Source organism: Malus domestica, chromosome 13 (genome assembly GCF_042453785.1).
Source record: "Malus domestica chromosome 13, GDT2T_hap1".
Classification (NCBI taxonomy): Eukaryota; Viridiplantae; Streptophyta; class Magnoliopsida; order Rosales; family Rosaceae; genus Malus; species Malus domestica.
This window is the reverse complement of record NC_091673.1, coordinates 1,096,209-1,115,699: the sequence shown is the minus strand read 5'-3', so window position 1 is coordinate 1,115,699 and position 19,491 is coordinate 1,096,209. Positions and strand designations below refer to the sequence as shown.

The 19,491-nt window shown below is 36.5% G+C and overlaps 4 protein-coding genes across 6 annotated transcripts; 3 read left to right on the top strand and 1 right to left on the bottom strand.

The window, feature by feature from the left end:
* Window positions 1-1,276: 1,276 nt before the first annotated feature.
* On the top strand, window positions 1,277-3,838 carry LOC103452232 (homeobox protein knotted-1-like 1). The gene is made up of 4 exons (XM_070810695.1): window positions 1,277-1,453; window positions 3,080-3,151; window positions 3,280-3,417; window positions 3,544-3,838. The coding sequence occupies exons 1-4, from the start codon at window positions 1,277-1,279 to the stop codon at window positions 3,730-3,732; spliced, it is 576 nt and encodes a 191-aa protein (XP_070666796.1). The 3' UTR covers window positions 3,733-3,838.
* Window positions 3,839-4,818: 980 nt separating this feature from the next.
* LOC103423721 (heat stress transcription factor A-8-like) lies at window positions 4,819-7,537 on the top strand. 2 transcript variants are annotated; one of them, XR_527652.4, is made up of 3 exons: window positions 4,820-5,302; window positions 6,039-7,122; window positions 7,302-7,537. XR_527652.4 is itself a non-coding variant. In XM_008361802.4 (2 exons), exons 1-2 carry the CDS (start codon window positions 5,063-5,065, stop codon window positions 7,035-7,037), a joined length of 1,239 nt encoding a protein of 412 aa, XP_008360024.2. In that variant the 5' UTR covers window positions 4,819-5,062; the 3' UTR covers window positions 7,038-7,537. The 2 variants fall into 2 exon arrangements, 1 of the variants encoding a protein (XP_008360024.2); XM_008361802.4 differs by having other exon boundaries at window positions 4,819-5,302; window positions 6,039-7,537.
* A 66-nt stretch (window positions 7,538-7,603) lies between these two features.
* On the bottom strand, window positions 7,604-11,285 carry LOC103423722 (vacuolar iron transporter 1-like). Its single transcript, XM_008361803.4, has 4 exons — window positions 10,870-11,285; window positions 10,705-10,790; window positions 9,796-9,910; window positions 7,604-8,077 (listed from the first exon to the last, which is right to left on the bottom strand). The coding sequence occupies exons 1-4, from the start codon at window positions 11,112-11,114 to the stop codon at window positions 7,780-7,782; spliced, it is 744 nt and encodes a 247-aa protein (XP_008360025.2). The 5' UTR covers window positions 11,115-11,285; the 3' UTR covers window positions 7,604-7,779.
* A 5,568-nt stretch (window positions 11,286-16,853) lies between these two features.
* On the top strand, window positions 16,854-19,421 carry LOC103451525 (ubiquitin carboxyl-terminal hydrolase 2-like). Of its 2 annotated transcripts, none has more exons than XM_029091484.2 (6): window positions 16,854-16,985; window positions 17,382-17,429; window positions 17,821-17,867; window positions 18,122-18,168; window positions 18,296-18,398; window positions 18,486-19,421. In XM_029091484.2, the coding sequence occupies exons 2-6, from the start codon at window positions 17,399-17,401 to the stop codon at window positions 19,260-19,262; spliced, it is 1,005 nt and encodes a 334-aa protein (XP_028947317.1). In that variant the 5' UTR covers window positions 16,854-16,985; window positions 17,382-17,398; the 3' UTR covers window positions 19,263-19,421. The 2 variants fall into 2 exon arrangements, with proteins under 2 accessions (XP_028947317.1, XP_028947318.1); XM_029091485.2 differs by having other exon boundaries at window positions 16,888-17,077.
* The last annotated feature ends 70 nt before the right edge of the window (window positions 19,422-19,491 follow it).

The following is a 19,491-nucleotide window of genomic DNA, read 5'->3' as shown; positions in this document are numbered from 1 at the left end:
ACTCATTTAATTTGATATATATCACCGTAATATAAAGCTAAGATTAGTAATGGTGATGATAATGTAAGGTGAAATCGAACTAAATGAGTCTTAATATATATCCGTTAGCAACCAATAGATTGATTTGACACCTCTACGTCCTAACTGCCCTTGCTCATCACCATTGCCACCTTCAACCCAAGTGGTTTATCCATATACAACCAATTGCTAAAAGTTTGTTGATAATATCATAACTGTGATTCAGTTACATACCTATTTCGATAGGCTGGAATCCAAAATCTTCATTCGATTAAAAGAAAGTGGCAGTAGATCATCACTTATTTTGGTTTTTCTGCAATGAATGTATAACTTCTAACCATGCAATGAATGTATAACTTCTAACCATGCGGACTAAGAAAATTGTATTATAGCAACTTAATTAATTGGACAAGAACATATATACAGTTAATGCATCGAGGCAAAAAAAACCCATCAAACCCTAACTAATTAGCTAGTAAAGGTGCCTTCGTCTATGTTCACATCCTATATAAAAATTAACTAGTGTTCCGGAGTATTTATGCTCTGAATTTTCGTAACGTTAAATTTTTATTTTTGTATTTTTTGAGAAAAAAAAATCTAATAATTAAAATTGATAGAATATACAATAATCCTGAATACTATAAAATCCCCAATCACATATCTTTCTCTCTGAGTACTTGTACTTGTATTTGGTCAAGTATCTCAGTACTTGTATTTGGTCAATGAGTGACGCAACAAAGTAGAAAACTCAAAGGTGTAACAGTATATAGCAGAGTGTTGGGATATCGATGAGTGAGGGAGACAAAAAAGAGATTAAATAATTGATGAAACCTCGATAGATCATTTTCCCTTCTGGGGCATATAAGTACTTGAAAGATTGGAGAGAAAAAAAGATGATTGCAGAGAAAGCTCGATAGATTTCCTTCTGGGCCGGCATAACTACATACTTAAAAGATGATTCCAGAGAAAGCGCAAGTGCCAGAGTCCGTGCGCCTTTCCCAACTTTTATCGTGATTTATGCATGCACGATTGCGTATCCATACAAACAAATAGTTGATTTGATTCGAAAATTACCACGGCAGAATCAGAAAGCACGTACGCGACTACTGTAGTTATTGCTTCTTATATATTCATATATTTGGTTAAAAGTTGACCAAGTTCTAAGGGTTGGCTGGCTAGCTATCTCTTCTGTCTGTTGTGTTTTACACAGAGAGAGAGAGAGAGAGAGAGAGAGAGAGAGAGAGAGAGAGAGAGAGAGATGGAGGGGATTTACAGTGGTGAGCATGAAGAGAATAATGGTGTTGTTAAGGTGTGCAGCACTAGAGAAAAAGGTGAAGGTGATATAGTAGAGGAGGAGGAGGAGGTTCTAAAGAGGAGGATTGCGGGCCATCCACTGTATGGGCTGTTGCTGGAGAATCACACCGACTGTTTGAAGGTATATGCATGGAAAAATTATATACATAAATATGTATATCAGTCCTTTTTCAGTTTTGTGATTGTGAGAAGATATACCTTCAAAAACAAAAAAAATATCTTCACAATATGATGGTCAAATCAAAGATGTGGAAGTCCTAAAAGGATGAATCACGAGAAGATATACCTGAAAAAATAATAATAAAAATATATCTTCACAATATGATGGTCAAATCAAAGATGTGGAAGTTCCAAAAGGATTGTCCATTTTGTGTGTAATTACTGTGGGCAGATGGGTTAGGCCGGATAGTTATAATTAAGGTATAATTTAGACACACGTGTGGACAAATCAAGTGGTTGCTGGGTTTTTTTTTTTTTTTTTTTTTTTTGGAAGAACCTCGGCGGTACGAGGAAATTTTATTGATAAGAAAAAAGAAGTTACACCTAGACAGGAGGGGACATAAACCTAACCCCTCATAGAACAAGAGAAAAGAAATACAAAAGAAAAAGGGGGGGGACATGCACCTTACCCCTTTTGAGAAAGGAAATGCTGGAAAAAGAGGGGGGGACATAGACCGTACCCCTCTTGGAAAAGAAAATACAAGGAAAAGACTAGGCGGACATAAGCCCAAACCCCTCTATAAACCTTAAAAGGTAATAACCTGCAAGACAAACTGCAAAACAAAAGGGAATCCAAAAAGGTTAGGAAAAGAAAGGAGAAGACACATCAAGAAGATGAGGCAAACCTGTAGGTTGGCATGCCCAAGAAATCTGAGTGCAGAGAGGGGAGGATCTCAATCGGAGGAGAGGAATGCCAGACAAGTGAAGATGATAGAAACCCTAAATTGGCTAATTTGTCAGCAACAACATTCCATTCTCGAAAAATATGAGAGCAACGAAAAACCATGTTCTGCAAATGGAGAGTACAATTGTTCCAGCGTGTCTGGAGCGACCAAGGGGGAGAGAAAGATCCAGAAGCAAAACATGATATTACACTCGAAGAGTCGCTTTCAAGCCATAAATTTTGCCAGCCCCGCGCGTGGGCCAATTCGACAGCAAGGATGACAGCATGGAGCTCCGCATAGAAAGAAGTACGATGGCCCAAGCTTAGGGAGAAACCACCAATAAAATAACCCGCAGAATCTCGAAAAACCCCGCCACATGCCGCAGGACCCGGATTACCTTTAGCAAGGCCATCAGTATTCACTTTGACCCAAGAAAAATGAGGGGGGTGCCAAAGAACAGGGACAATAGAAGGAGCTTTACAGGAGTTAGGCGATATTCCAAGAGAGACTAAAAGTTGCCTGTCCAAAATGCCTCGTACATGGCCAGGGGTGAGAGCTCCAACCTGCCTAATCCAGGCCGAGGTGGAGCGGCAGAGACGTGAGAATGAGGGAGGTTTGCCTTCAAACTTCACTTTATTACGCATCTTCCAAATAGCCATGAGTAAGAAAAACCCTGAAGCTAGCCAGACATTGCGAAGATGTGGAGAAAACCGCTATGACAGAAAATCAAGCCATAGATCAAAGAGGGAGCCCGTAGGTGGAATAATAGTGCCAAATTGGGTAGCTAGCCAACGCCAAGCACATTGTGCAAAGTCACAGCTAGAAAATAAGTGGTCAATAGATTCAGAATTCTTGTGACATAGTTGGCATATTGGAGCCAGCGGGATGCCTCGGCGCTGAAGTTGATCCTCCGTTGGGAGCTTGCTGGGTTAATGGTTGGACAGCATGCAACACACACACACACACACACACACTCTCTCTCTCTCTCTCTCTCTCTCTCTCTCTCTCTCTCTCTCTCTCTCTCTCTCTAGTAGCTCACCAATATCGAAGTCAATATTGTCAGGTGGGTTTGGGTGAAATTGGAGATCAAATCGGTGATAAAAGCACTACTACAACGGACAATAACATTGTCAATGCCAAGCAATTCATCAAGGACGCTACCAGCAGCGATCGCGATTCTTCAAACCTTGATCAGTTCATGGTATATATACCATTATTTTCTAGAAAGTGCATCAATTTTGTGTGAGCTATACGAATTATTAATCAAAGTTAGCCTATCTGATATATATATATATATATATATATATATATATAAAATTATTGGCAGGAAGCGTACTGCAACGGTCTAAACAAGCTCAAAGAAGCCATGGCGGATCCCATGAAGGAAATGACATCTTTTATCACTGCTATGTATGCTCAACTTGAGGACCTCAGTGGTTCAAAAAAAAAAACCATTACCCACCCGGCCTGCTGGCGGCGATCTGGCTATGTCGTCTGCGTTTCAGCCGAGGAATAAGAACATGTAGAGAGAGAGAGGCTAGCTACGTTAATTTGAGTGATGATGTTACTCATGTTAACTGATGTTGTGTCTCTATTACTTGATAAGTTAAGAATGTTTCTCCCATGCATGAGATTAAAGAATTTGTTATAGGTAGTGCTATTCACACACCATTTTTTACCTACAACACATGATTGTTAGTTTTTATTCATTAATCTTCTTCAATTTATGCGATCCGACAATTGAAAATTAAAAGAAATGTGTAAATAGCACCACCATTTGTTATAAGGCGAGGTGTTGAACTGTAAAGAAAAGAGAACATCACTTGATCGGGGCTGGACTCCGCCCATTTTATTTTGGGTTAGAACCCCACAGAAACCCAACCAGGTTAAGCTCGGCCCACCTTTATACTTTCCACATGTCAACATCTTCGTGGTCACGACACATGAGACAGTTTTTTTTTTTTTTTTTTTTTTTTTACACATAAAGAATGAGGATCTTCTTTGGAATCCTCTTGTGAGAATTCAAATGATGCTTTTAATCGTGTTTGTTTATCGTAAATTATGTGATAAATTTTCACAAATTACTATTTGTATTTAATTTTAAATATTTAAAATAATTTTTAACTGTACAATTTACGATATATAGTAGACCTGTAAACGGGTCGGGTTTATTGAGTTTGGGTCGGGTTCAACCTGACCCATTAAGTTAACAGGTCATCCGAACTCGACCCGTTAAGCTAACGGATCACCCGTTTCACCCGTTAACAATTATTATTATTATTAATTTTTTTTTTTGCATAAAGTTTATTTTTTGTCATTAAGACTTTACTAAAATTATTAAAATATCTTCAACTAATGGGTGCTAACGGGTCTTAACGGGTCTAACGGGTTGACTCAAAGTGACCCGTTATTTAACGTGTTGTTAACGGGTTCACCTGTTAACAACCCAACCTATTAGACATCCATCTAAATACAAATATTAACGGGTTAGATCGGATCAGGTTAACGGGTTGATCCAAAATGCCAAAGCAGAATATATAGACACGATTATAGAATCCAATAAAAAGGATCCGGAGGCGATCCTCGTACACACATAAAAAGCATCCAACCGCACTACACAAAAACCGGAGAGAAAGTGGAGTTTGTCTTTCAAACTCAAAAAGTCCCAGAGACCATAAACCCCCGTCAACACGGCAACTCAAAGAAGCAAAGATCGAAACTTCGCCGTCAATACATTACTACACTTTCCATCCGATTCCATCCAATTCCACCGAACTCCTCCTGGGTCTTTACGAAAACCCAAATCCCAAATAGAATTCAATTTCAAAATCTTGGTTTTCTTGAACATGGTGAAATCGGCGGAGAAGGGCGGAGGAGATGGGTCGGGGCCGGCGGGGTCGGTGGCTCCTTTTCTCAGAAAATGCTACGAGATGGTGGATGATAAGGACACCGACTCCATAATCTCGTGGAGTGAAACCGGCGACAGCTTTGCTATATTGGACATGGCCCAGTTCTCGATTTCAATGCTGCCCAAGTACTTCAAGCACAGTAACTTTTCTAGCTTCATGAGACAGCTCAATATCTATGTGAGTTCATTGTTTTCTTACCTTTTGATTAACTGGGCAAAGTTATTTTGTCTCGGTTATGCATTCATGGGGTTTTTCTCTTTGTTTAGTTGTTGTTGTCGTCGTCGTTGTTTTTGTGCCAAATATAAAATTATTGCACATTTGTAAATGATTGTAAACAAGACGAGGTTTAACTTTCAGAAGCCAGTTTTCTTTCCTGCAGATACGATTAAGTTAGCTCTGTTTCGTTTCGATCGTGAACTCATGCTCGATTCGCTTGTCCAATGTTACCTGTAAAGTATCTATCTTGCAAGTACTGCTTGTTGCGAGTTTTGCATTTTTTTGGATTTCTTTCAAGTTGAAGGAATTGAAAGTTTTCTGTGGTTAAAAATTTAAGTGGCACTCGTAACGATCTGTCTAAGATGTGATCGTTCTGTTTCCCAAGCTTCATCCATTTCCCTTCTTTTTTTCAATCTAATTAAAAGGTTGTGCTTCAATCGCAGTTCCCATATATGCTTTCTTGACTGAATTCGGATATATTTGAAAAAATGGCACCTATTTAGATGGATTGGCTTGTAATATAGCTGTGATAGATTGAAGTGTGAGACATAGTCAGATGGCTTTTCTTGTTTTTCTCTTTAAATGTATGCATTGTACGTGCTCTATAGACACCTCTGTGTATATCTGCGTGACTGTAAATGTTTTGTTACTTGATTTGTCAACCGATATCGAGTATTAATGAATCTTAATATTTCAGGGCTTTAGAAAAATAGATTCAGATCGTTGGGTGTTTGCAAACGAAGGATTTATTCGAGGTCAGAAAATTTTGTTGAAGAATATTGCTAGGAGGAAACATCCACAGGGCACAGATCAGAAAAAAGCATCACAGCAAAGGCCGGATAGGCCATCTGAAAACATTAGTGAAAATGGTCTATGGAGGGAAGTTGAGAACCTGAAGACTGATAAAGTTGCTATGAAGCAAGAATTGGCAAAGCTTAGGCAGCACCAGGAAACTTCGCAAAATAACTTGCGCCTCTTGAGGAACCGCCTTTGTGGAATGGAGAAGAATCAGCAGCAGATGCTGTCGTTTCTAGTGACGGCCATGCAAAGTCCTGGTTTTCTGGTTCAGCTTCTTCATCCAAAAGAAAATAATTGGCGAATTGCTGAAGCTGGCGATGTGCTAGAACAGTGTGGAGATGATGATAGACCAGTGGTTTCTAGTGGTGCAATAGTGAGGTACCAACCACCGATGATTGATGCCCCAAAGCATGTACTCCCACCAAATTCAGGCTCAGAGAAACAACCGGAATCTGATGCTTATCTAGATGGAATGGAAGATTTTGTTGTGAATGCTGATTTCATGAAAATGCTAATGGATGAAAAGTCGAGCCCTGTAGAAAATCACGACCCATATACCCTACCAGATATATCTGACGATGGTGCATGGGAGCAGCTTCTTTTAGGTGGTCCTTTCTTGGAAAATATTGAAGGCACAATGGAAAATGGTGAAGAGCATGCTGACACTAGAATGGAGGTGGAATCAATAGTATCTGATCTGGACGATTCACACAATTTTGATTATTTGGTCGAGCAAATGAAGAAATCTCAGAACTTTGCATTAGAATCAGCAGTTTATGGATCTAATACGGAGAGCTCTCAAAACTTGGAATTTATAACTGAACACATGGGACATTTGGCTTCTGACTCTAACAACATGGAACAAAATCAGGAACGTAGCAGGATAACATCTGTGTAACTAGGTTTTTTCTATCGGCTCTAGTGACAGCTTCTCGTGGACACTTTTCAGTCCATCTCTCGTCCACAACTCAGTTTTAACAAATGTGAGTTGGTTCTTATCCTTCACATGTATCATAATGTGTGTCATTGTTCTTTTACAATGTCGTTGGAAACCATCTTTTCATTCATCGAGGCTACCTGGAGTTTTGAAGTAACGTTGTTTGTTGCATGCTGTACGCTAAACTGTATCGACTTATGTCTTCTTGATTTTGCTTATTGACAGATTTTCGTAGGCTGGCACAACTTGGCATGATCACTTCACAGTTTTCCTCTTCTTGTACATTAATTTTGAGTGTTTTTCGTCAAATGTAATAGCTACTTGGTTAGAGTGAGTTGAAGAATTGTCTGCGTCACTGTAGTTTTGCGCTGCTTCCATGTTGTACCTTGTAAATTCATGCGGACACCAAATGCTGTTCCAATTTTTCTCAATACAAATGAACACCACCTATTTCCTAAGTATTTACGACGTTTTTGTGTACTACTCTTATTAGCTTTCGATGAAAAAGTAGAAGTGGGATCGCAGGATGAACTTGTACCGAAAATAATGAGCAACATCAAAATTTCCAAACATGAAGCGTGAAGCGAAGCATACGAATTTAAAACATTCTTAACAAACATGAAGCATGAAGCGAAGCATACGACCGTAAAACAATCTTAACAAAAGACGGGGTGTTGTATATGATTTTGTAGGACAAATGTGTTCATGGATGGATGGCTTTTGCCAAGCCAAACGCGGCTGCGGATGCTATGGCTCCGATGAACGCAGTCTGGAAGGCACTCGAGAAGGGTTTGTTATCGGTGAAACGGCCCTTGGCGTACCCAAATATCAGCAATGCCAGCAAGGTTACGACAACTGACGCAACCAGAGCTTCCCTGGCCCTCGGAAAGAAGACGTAAGGAAGCAAGGGTACTGCTCCTCCCAAAACGTAAGCAACGGCAATGGTGAGGGCGCTGTGCAAGGCTCTCCTTGGATCTGGCTTTTCCAATCCCAGTTCAAACCTGAATCATCACTCAAGTTGAGTTAATTATACTAGATGAAAGCTATGAAATGGCATGGAGTATTTAGAGCTAACTAAAGACTAGGTGCAAAACCAAACGTAATGGCATTCTACATGACCTACTACCAAAATTTCATTGGTGATCAATAACCCACCAATTTTCTTACATGCATAAATAATCCGTGCATAACGAATTTGGTATCGATAATGTGAATGTTTATATGGATATCATTGTGTCGGTAATATGTGAATATGTTTTATTGTTAACATGTTTATTGTACTAATGCTATCAACGATTTATCAATATTATATCGGTAAAGAAGCGTCATGTCCAAAAAAGAACCCGACTATTTTAGGTAAGAGTAAATTGTAGCTATGGTCCATTAACTTTAACTCAATTGGAGTAATGGTCCATCAACTAAAAATCCATTACCATTGGTCCCTCAACTCATCAAAACGTGCAGCTATGGTCCCTTAACTAAAAATTCATTACCATTGGTCCTTCAACTTTAGTTCAACTGAAGAAATGGTCCCTTAACTTTAACCCAATTGTAGTAATGGTCATTCCAACATAATTCGTTTTGACGAAAAATTTGACGTAGTTGATGAAATTGACCATAATTACACACCTTGATTGAGGAACCCTAATTATATAAATGATTATTCCAACATAACTTATTTTGATCAAATTTTGACGAAATTGATGAAAATGATTATAGCTACACATTTTGATAAGCTGAGGGATCAATGATAATAAATTTTTAGTTGAGGTACCATTGTTCCAATTTAATTAAAGTTGAAGGACCATTATTACAATTTACTCTTTAGGTAAAGACTGACTGTTTGCTATCTATGAATTAAAATTCTAATTAGTTAAAAGATCAAAACAACTGATCTCCTATCAGAATAGCAGATAATTATCCTGAGAAGTGTGTGATATTCAAAATTTCAACACCAATGAATAAAAGATTTTAAGTGCTTTTTATCTATTCACGGTGTGAATGATAGCATGTGATGGATGACCACATGGATTTTGTCCATATTTCAAAAGAGAAGCCAACTTTTGACTAAGCACTTACACTTAACACAAAATATACCCCCACCCGCCGACTCGTGCAGTTCACAGAATATCCACGTCACGAATTAAGATTCTTTTCATATTTCTATTTCGTAGTTAACTGATCCGGAAATTCGGATTATTGAATTTAAATGTAAAGAGATCTTAAGTTCGATTATCGTCAAATACGAGTTTGAAACATATCATTATTAATTCATTATGAGGCTAAACTCACATTCTCTCATTTAATGTAGATAATATCGTTTATTAAAATAAAATAAAAATATGCAGCCTCTTCTAGCCCATCACTTCACACACTTTCATACAAAACCAAACCTTTGAACAGTTCAAATCCTTTCTCTTTCTTAGATAATCCAAATTTCTGAATCTATCAACTTTGAACATAGAAATTCGACGAGAATTTCAATTCCCATATCACTTTACCTACTTCACAAAATATTCTTTTCTCTTTTTATGAACAAATCTCCGAAGGAAAAGAAAAATATCTTCCTATCATTTTAAGTTTTCTCAAGCATATACACTTACTTATTAGAAGGTGAATTTTTTAAGATCATATTAAAATTTTATGTACAAAGAAACGAAATATTACTCTATCCAACCGAGTTAACGCATAACTCCATAATTTAAGCAAAGTAACTTACTTCATCATGAAATCGAGCCATGCTTGGGGCTTCTTCCTTAGAGCATTCACGACAGGTGTATACTCTTGTGCCTCTATTCCATACTCCGCCAGTATCTCCTCCACTTCTGCCGCCTCTGCAATTACCCCATCATAAACAAAAACAAATTTCACTCTCTATATATACAAGCAATAATAATTTAACTAATTTAAAATCTAAACAATTGGAAAATAGATTTCAACTTAGAGCAAAAACGGAGCACACCGGTCCATTAACTTGACTAAGAGTAGTCATCTATGAAGTACGGATATGGATACGGATACGGAGATACAATACGATAAAATGATATGAAAAATCTTTAAAAAGTAAAATCCGATATGCTATAGATATGGCAGTTAAAAATATATAATAATATATAAAAATGAAAATGATATAATTTAGAACATATTTTGATAACACAGGAATCTGATTTCATCTCTGAATTCAAGTTTATTTAATTTGTTGGAGAATGGAAACCTAATTCCCTTGTTATACACACACACACACATATATATACGTATAGAAGAAGTGTGAGTTGTATTCATAGTTTCAATAAGAGGCAAGCTCTTCATATTTACCAGATTTCAATTGAAGCTTTGTCTCCTATTAAATTCTCTTTTTTAATTTCTTATTTGAAAGTATAAAAGTATCCAAAAAGCTTGATATATGTTACCCTCATATGAGATACACCTATCCATCAAGTCAAAGCCGTGTCCGTTGACTTGATATATATCCGACGGGTACCCGAAAGTATCTGACGAGTATCGTTGCGAAGTATCGAATATGCGATACGCCACCAAAGTGAAGTATCCGTGAGGTAACCATAATATAGGGTAAACTTTTAAACTAACTGATAATTAAATTAAAAGAGGAAAATAATCCATATTAAACCTGCATCAGGATCGTTTACAATTTCTTCTTGTTCTCTCCTCAGCTCCCTCATGTAGTGATCCGATTCACTTTTTGCAGCCAGATATCTGCGCAATAAAATACCAATGCATCAAAATATTACCAAACAAGCTGTGATATCAAGGGATGGCTGAATCGAAAGAGTACCCGCCGAGTCCCATGGAGATAGCACCGGCTGCGACTTCGGCGATGCCAGCAGTGAGGACGATAGATGACGTGGCATTGGCGCCGGACAGTCCCGCAGCGAGAGCAAACGGCACGGTAAGACCGTCAGATACGCCGATGATGATGTCCCGGACGATCTCCCCGGCGGTGAAGTGGTTCTCGGTGTGCTTATTCAGCAGTGCTTGCTTCTCGGGGTCTAAGTTGGTCTTTTGTCCGTCATTAGCCATTGATAAAAAAAAATGAAATAGGGTTTTGAAGCCGTTTAGATATCGGAGCGTTAGGTTTACACTAGTACTCTAATGGTTTTGTATTTATAGACCACGAGATCCGGAGAGGATCCCGATTCACAATCACAGTGTACGTCTTGCGTGGGTTTTGCTTCTAAGGTACACACTATTTGGTTGCTCCTTCAAATAAATAAAAAAAAATTAATAATTATAATGGAACAATAATGTATAAGATACAAAAAGCGAATGGTTATTATCTCTCTAATATTTACGAGTCTACTAATAACCAAAGATTTTATGATAATGTTTTGTAATTTTTTTCGCAAAATAACCAAATATTTGTTTATAATTTTTTTATATGGAAAAATTAGTATTCTTTCTCCAGTTATTAATGTTCATTGACGGAAACCTTATCAGTTTTTAGATTTTGATCAAAGACCTAGCATTAATGTAGTAATGAATTTACAAGTTAGTTACATAAAATTGATTTAGGGTTTTAATGGTCATATAATTAATTTTCCATTCAAAACATTTTCAAAATGAAAAAAATTAAATCAGAATAAGTTTGGATCCATTGATTTTGTATGAAAAGATTTTCAATTTGTTAATCTTATATATATCCGTTCTTAAATATTCTAATTTATTATATATAAAATGTACCATTTTTTAATATAAAATGTAACCATTTTTTATATATAAACTCAATTCAAGTTTTTTCTTATCCATTTTTTAAACTTATATAGGTACATTCTATTTCGTTGATTTCAGAACGTATTCATGTCAAGTTTAATGAAAGAAATTTGATAATATTATTAAGCCTAATATCTATTATTTCTTTTATGCTTTTAAAAAATGTACTCATGTTTTGGTACACTAATTTTTTGGTTAGTTTTGATGAAGTACCCATGTTTATGCATATATGTAAGATCCCACATCACCCAGGGATGAGGATCATGTAAGCCTTATATGTATATTATCATCTCTACATAGCATGAGACCTTTTGGGAGCTCACTGGCTTCAGGTTCCATCGAAACTCCGAAGTTAAGCGAGTTTGCGCGAGAGCAATCCCAAGATGGGTGACCCACTAGCAAGTTCTCGTGTGAGTTCCTAGAAACAAAACCGTGAGGGCATGGTCGGGGCCCAAAGCTGACAATATCGTGTTACGGCGGAGTCGAGACAGGGATGTGGTGAGGGGCCGGGGCGAGATGTGACAATTTGGTATCAGAGCCAATCCCTAGTCGGAAGTATGCCGAAGAGGACGTTAGGCCCTTAAAGGGGGTGGATTGTAAGATCCCACATTGCCCAGATGTGAGGATCCTGTAAGCTTTATATGTATATTCTCATCTCTACCTAGCACGAGGCATTTTGAAAGCTCACTGGCTTTGGGTTCCTCGGAACTTTGAAGTTAAGCGAGTTTGCACGAGAGCAATCCCAGGATGGGTGACTCATTGGAAAGTTCTCGTCTGAGTACTCAGAAACAAAACCTTGAGAGCGTGGTTGGGGCCCAAAGCAGACAATATCGTGCTACGACGGAGTCGAGCCCGAGATGTGTCAATATATATATACACATACACAACATATATACACACACACACATTGGACAATATAGTTCATCTTTTATTTTATATATATATATATATATTTTTTTTTTTTTTAAAATAATCTTTTTAATCCTATAAATTATAGGTTTATTTAAAATCTCATTACTGTAAACAACTACAAATTTTGATTTTTAATTAAAAATAAAATAATTTACATAAAAATACATTATAACATTAATGTCAAGGACTTCGATAAAAAATTGAAAATCACTAAGGTTTCAGTTAAAGAACATTGGTAGTTAGGAACCGCATCCAAATTCCCCTCATTTTATCTATGTGTTTTTTAATAACCAAATATTTTTGCTTGTTTGATGGGCAGGTTGGGATAGGCTGTGACTAGCTAAAATAGACTTGAGTCCACTCTTTTTTTGCTATGTCAAAATGTGAGATCGACATGAGTGGACATGATGGATTATGAATCCATAATAGAGTGGTTTATCTAACATATCCTTATATATGGTTACAAGTTATATCTTACATATCACTGCCAATCCAATCACATCCCTAAAGTTCAATCTCATCTAGCTCACCGAACGGTTGTGAAGTTTTGACTGGATTAACAAACGATGATGATGACCAAATTATTAATGAATAAACCTGCCTGCGGGCCTTGCACACAAAAATCCAAGACTTCGTACGCTTGCATGCATAGTAGGGCATGCAGGTGGTATCCCATGCATATGGAGACGGAATTCGGAATATAAATTAGGAAAGAGAAATGCTAAGAAGATTCCATCAAAAATAGAAATTTTTATAATGTTTTATAATGTTAGTACGTAAATTGACGTTAAATTGTGAGGTGTCAGAGAGAGTCTTCTGAACATATAAAAAACAGTCGATTCAATTATATGGGTACAGACAGTTGTAGCCTTTACATTCAGTGGGAAATATTACTTCAGGATCTGTGGCTCTGAAGGTTTATTCAGAAGGTCTGCTTCTATCGAACCACATGAAGGCCTGGGAATCTCAGGTCTTCATCCCTTCTAATGGGAAACTCGAACCACATCGGAAAAAGACCCAACGGAACTGGGAGTATTATACAATTTTAATGTGCAGGTGCAATTTTAAGGTTAGGGTTTCAGAAAAACAAGAAGAAAAATATGAAAGTAAAAAGGAAAAAAATCCTCTCGAAGAAGAGGGAAAGACGAGAAGGAAAAAAGAAATAGCACGAGGGAGAACTTGATTGAAAAATGGCAGCGCGGTAACCCAGTTTCTGCGGAAGAGGATCCTCTCCTGAAGACGTTCAAACTTAATTCAACAATTGCAATTATGATAATTTTTAGAGGATCTTTCTGTTTAGAATTGTTAAATTAAATTTGAATAATTCGGATGATCTAATCAGGAGGATCCCCATCCGGAGCTCAGGAGAAGATTCTCTTCCCAGTTTCTGCTCTGGTTCTTTCATTTTCTTTTAATTTTTTTCTTTTTTTTTTTTAAATCTCTAGTCGAACAAAAATTAACACTTGTCGATACCAAAATACAGGGAGAAGGTAGGCAGAGAAAATCTTGGCACAATAGGTCTGAACTCCCCCATAAGAATTTTAAGAAAAGAGAATAAATACAGAGTTGTGTTCAATTTTGATTATCTGTCACTTCAAACGTGTGTGCGCAACACATGCCTCGATGACCACATTGACGTGCAATTTGAAATGACTTGGCCATTTTTTACAATAAAAATTTTAAATTCGAATCCAAAAATTTTGATTTTGATGAGAAATGTTAAAAAAAAATCTTTCAAAAGTAAAATTTTCATATATTTTAGGTCACTTCATATTTCTTGTATTATTTTTTTGTAATATTAATAAAAAATTAACGTTAAATTATGAGATGACAGAAAATTTATAATAAATTTCACTTTAAAAATCTTCTCTAACATTTCTCTTTGAATCATTTTAAAAGACTGGAACAAATCGGAAGGCATTTAGCAATTCCAATGACTAAATTTTCCATCCGAATTTTATAACACTGTTCTGCACGTATTTCGATAAATTTTGTTATAGTATTCTGACTTTTTATAATTTTATGATACGTGTTGTTATCAACTTCTGTATTTTAGTATTAGTTTTTAAATACATGTTGTTCATTATATTTTATATTAAGGCGTGTGTCTGCCACAGGCCACTTTCATTGTTTTTAATATTTTATTGGTTGATCTGTCACTTCAGAGGCGTGTGTGCACCGCAAGCCACGATGACCGAATTCACAAGCATCTAGCGGTGCAAGTTGAAATAAGTTGCCCATTTTTGTATAGTAAATTTTTTAATTTCGAATCCGAATATTTTAAAAGAATTGGGAACAAATCGGAATGTATTTACCAATTCTGATAACTTTGAATTTTTTAACCAAATTTTTTCAAAGTATTCTTATTTTTGCCAATAAAAATGAGTAAGTAAGTAAATTACCGCATCCCCAAAAGAGACGAACGAAGTCATTAACCAATTACTGTTAGCAGTTTCTACTTATTCATTCCTCGAAATAAGTGCTAAAAACACAAAAAGAAAATCGTAACGAGTGAGCAAAAAACAAATACCAATAAAAACCGGACCTAAAATTTCAAACAAGAAGTTCTGCAAGTAAGTAGACTTTTAGGATAGCAAAGCTAGCTCTTCGTATCATTGCTATTGGGCATGTGAACCTGGCTACATAACAACTATTACTATTTTCAAAATACTCTTTAAGTTTTTATAGTTATGTAGTATATTTTATTTCAACTTTTGTATTTTAGTATTAGCTTTAGACATATTCCATTGTCTTTTATATTAAGACGTGTGTCTGCCACAGGGCACTTAAAAATGCTGAAGCTAAAAATACATTAGCCGACTAGGCTTGTGTGAGGCACAAGCCTAATCCATACTCATATGCCAATATTTATGTGAGTTTGATGTGAATGCTAAATTTTTATTATGTAACTTCAAAATTTAAGTGGCATAATAAATAAATTAAGTTCGAGTAGAAACTAGAAATAAAAATCAACTTGCGAAATTAAAAAGTTGCTAATATATTACATTTATAATAAGTAACTGTTATTAGCATTCTAAAAATCTCATTTTATACTATTTACAAGTGTATTTTTCTTTCTAATTATAGAAAATTTGGAGTGTCAAATGAGATTTTTAGAGTGCTAATAACAATTTTCTTATAATAACTAGTATTTGCCTACACACTTGATGTGCATGAACACATTTTTTTAGAAAAAGAGGGGGAGAGGGAGAGGGAGAGGGAGAGAGAGAATGGGGGGGGGGAGTGGGAGGTTTTTGTTTTTGGTTTTAATATTTTTAATTTTTTTTTAATATTGGAGGTATTTTAACATCACCTGTAGGTAAAACTTCAATAAAAAATAGTAAAATTTAGACTTGTGAAATTACGTTATTGGCCATTATTTTTTTTTATGATAGAAGACTAATTTATCTTTTCACTTTTTTTTTATTGACAAAGAAGGTTTGGGTAATTAGTAGAGATAATAATAATAATAAATCTCTGTAAAACTGAACCTACCAGGTTTTCTTACCAAAACCGAACTGTATACCTTCTCTTGACAAATTTATTTTTAGATGTGTTTTATTACTTGTGTTTACATTTGCTTTTTATAAATAATCTGGATATATAGCAAATTAGCAACATCAATTAATAGATAATTAAATATTACACAAAGGACCAATCAATTATCTGGTAAATAACTGAAACAAAACGACATGTAGCAAAATCTGATCATGCATGGATGTTCTTCAGTTCAGTTTAGGTCTCCAGATATTCAGCAATCAATAAGCTCAGGAGAATTCAATCTTTGATCATTAGAACCAAAAAATTAAATTAAAAAATCCAAATACATACCAAAAATACTCAAAAAAATCCACAGCAATGCCAGAAAATCTATCAATAAGAAAAGATAACCCAAAAAAACTAGGGAGTTTTAACAAAACAATCCCGGTACTGTTTACTTTTAACGAAAAACCACATTTATACATTTCTCTGGTACTATTAACTATACATTTAAAAACAACTTTTTATTAAAAGTGAAGTTTTTTTAGACTTTTTGTTAATTTAAAAAAAAAATTATAAGTTCGGATTTGGGCCTCGGCCCATATTTTTACTTTTCTGTTCTGGGCCTAATTTCATCATGATGGGCTTTATTAAAGTGAAAAATAGAAAAACGGAAAAAAGAGAGGCGAACAGAGAGGAGGAAGGAACGGGGGACGAGACGCAGACCAACTCGCTCACAAAATCTCTACACGGCGGTGGAGGAGGCAGACGACGTCGTGTCGGTTTCTGGTAACTTCTGTCTTCTTCCCCGTTACTTCACTGGTTTTCTTATTCCAGGGACCTGCTAACGTCGTCGTTTTGAACCGAATAGAGGAATAAAAGTAAAACCCTCTTTGCCTGAATTGGGGCTTCTCGTACTCCGTCGATTGACATTGATTTTATTGCATTGTATTATCGAACCAACATATCATTTCTGTGAAGGAATTAGTAGGTTTGTTGTAAATTGTTTGCTGGGCTGCCACTTTATGTTTCTTTTGTGTTAATTTATGCATCTAAAGTTAAGTAATTTTGTTAATTTTTTGCTACAATTGTGCCCCGAATTTGTTTAAGGCTCATAATTTTATATTTGTTTTTTTTCCCTCTTATGGTGTTCTTAATTACCCTTTTTTCACCCTTTCTTACCAGATTAGTTGTTTTTCATCATGTCTTGGTGCACGATTGAGTCCGACCCAGGTATAGTTACATCTTTCTTGTCCATTTGGTACCATGTATATTAGTGTTTGAGCGATAGTCTTGACGTGGAACTGTAGGGTTCGTTGTTATTTTTGATATATCATTGAACTGAAACACATCACATGCCCTACGAGAATTGGTATATCTAGCAATAAGCATTATGGGGTCCTTAAGTTTGGTTTTGGGAATGTATTTTTGGGACCGTTTGAGTGATGAAGGTTGTGATCTGCCGACGCAGATTGATAGTGTATAGGATTTGGGTAATTTAGTAATGGTTAATACGCAGGACTTCAAATTTCCTGGAAGCGAATTTATAATTTTCGAGAAATTGGAACAGCTGTAGTATACATGAAGTGTACTAGTTTTTTCAAGGTTCTGCTTTGCATTTCAGGGGTGTTCACTGAACTTATTCAGCAGATGCAAGTAAAAGGCGTGCAGGTACGCTTTCTTTGACGTCTTTTATGTCTATGAATCTATATTTATATTATGTTTGGGATGCACTTATCCTAGTTTATAGTTGACGCCCACTGTTACTGCTCGAGGTTAGGCTATAACTACTTCTTGGAGATGTCTTTGCTCCTTTTGTTGTTAGATTGATTATATCCAACACTTAACCCTTTTCCCCTTCTTGGCTATATCCAACTTTTACTTATCAAAGAAATTGTTTAATTTCCATTGGTATGACCTTGCAGGTTGAGGAACTGTATTCATTGGACCTCGATTCTCTGAACAATCTGAGGTACGTTAGTTTCTGTTTAAGATTTTATCTCCCAGGCAGATATCCTCATTTTTGTTGAAAAAAATGTTTGAGGTTTATATCTATGTTATCATTGTTTTAGTTACTGTTTTTCCCTTGAAATTTACAGGCCAGTGTATGGTTTGATTTTCCTATTCAAATGGCGTCCAGGGGAAAAGGATGACCGCCTTGTAATTAAGGATCCAAATCCTAATTTGTTTTTCGCAAGCCAGGTTGGTTTTTTAATTGTAAAGGTACTTTTCTTGATTAGTGGTATATTTGTAAGGTCTTCTTATCAGAAGGTTTGTATATCCTCTCAGGTCATCAATAATGCTTGTGCAACACAAGCAATTTTGTCTATCCTCATGAACTGTCCGGATGTTGACATTGGTCCTGAACTGTCAAAACTGAAAGAATTTACAAAGAACTTTCCACCTGAACTGAAAGGATTGGCAATAAACAATAGTGAAGCTATCCGTGCAGCCCATAATAGTTTTGCAAGGCCTGAGCCATTTGTTTCTGATGAGCAGAAGGTAGCTGGAAAAGATGATGACGTCTACCATTTTATAAGCTACTTGCCTGTCGATGGAGTCCTGTATGAGCTTGATGGACTGAAGGAGGGACCCATTAGCCTTGGACAGTGCCCCAGCGGGCAAGGTGACATGGAATGGTTGCAGATGGTACAACCTGTAATCCAGGAACGTATTGAAAGGTATTCCAAAAGCGAGATAAGATTCAATCTCTTGGCCATTATCAAGAACAGGAAAGAGATGTATACTGCTGAACTCAAGGAACTCCAAAAGAAGAGGGAGCGTATTTTGCAGCAGCTGTCTGCCTTGCAGCAGGATAGACCAGCTGACGGTAGCAAGTTTGAAGCGCTGAACAAAGCTCTTTCGGAAATCAATGCTGGGATTGAGGGTGCAACAGAGAAGATCTTGATGGAGGAAGAGAAGTTTAAGAAGTGGAGAACAGATAACATTCGCAGGAAGCACAACTACATTCCGTTTCTGTTTAACTTCCTCAAGATTCTTGCCGAGAAGAAGCAGTTGAAGCCGCTTATCGAGAAGGCGAAGCAGAAGGCAGGCAACACTAGATGAATGAGAGACAATGATGTTGTGGTTAACTGTAGTGTGGGCATCTGGGGTTACTTTAAGTGATGTGAGTTGTAATTTAGGGTCAACCTAACCAGATTATACGTGTTTTCGTGAGGTTACTCTCTAAACTTAGAAGTTATTTAGTTGAGACATTCCCTGGAATTGACTTGTTCACGTCTGTTTAGGTCAAGAAACATACATGTCTTAAACACTATGGTTGACATCATAGCTT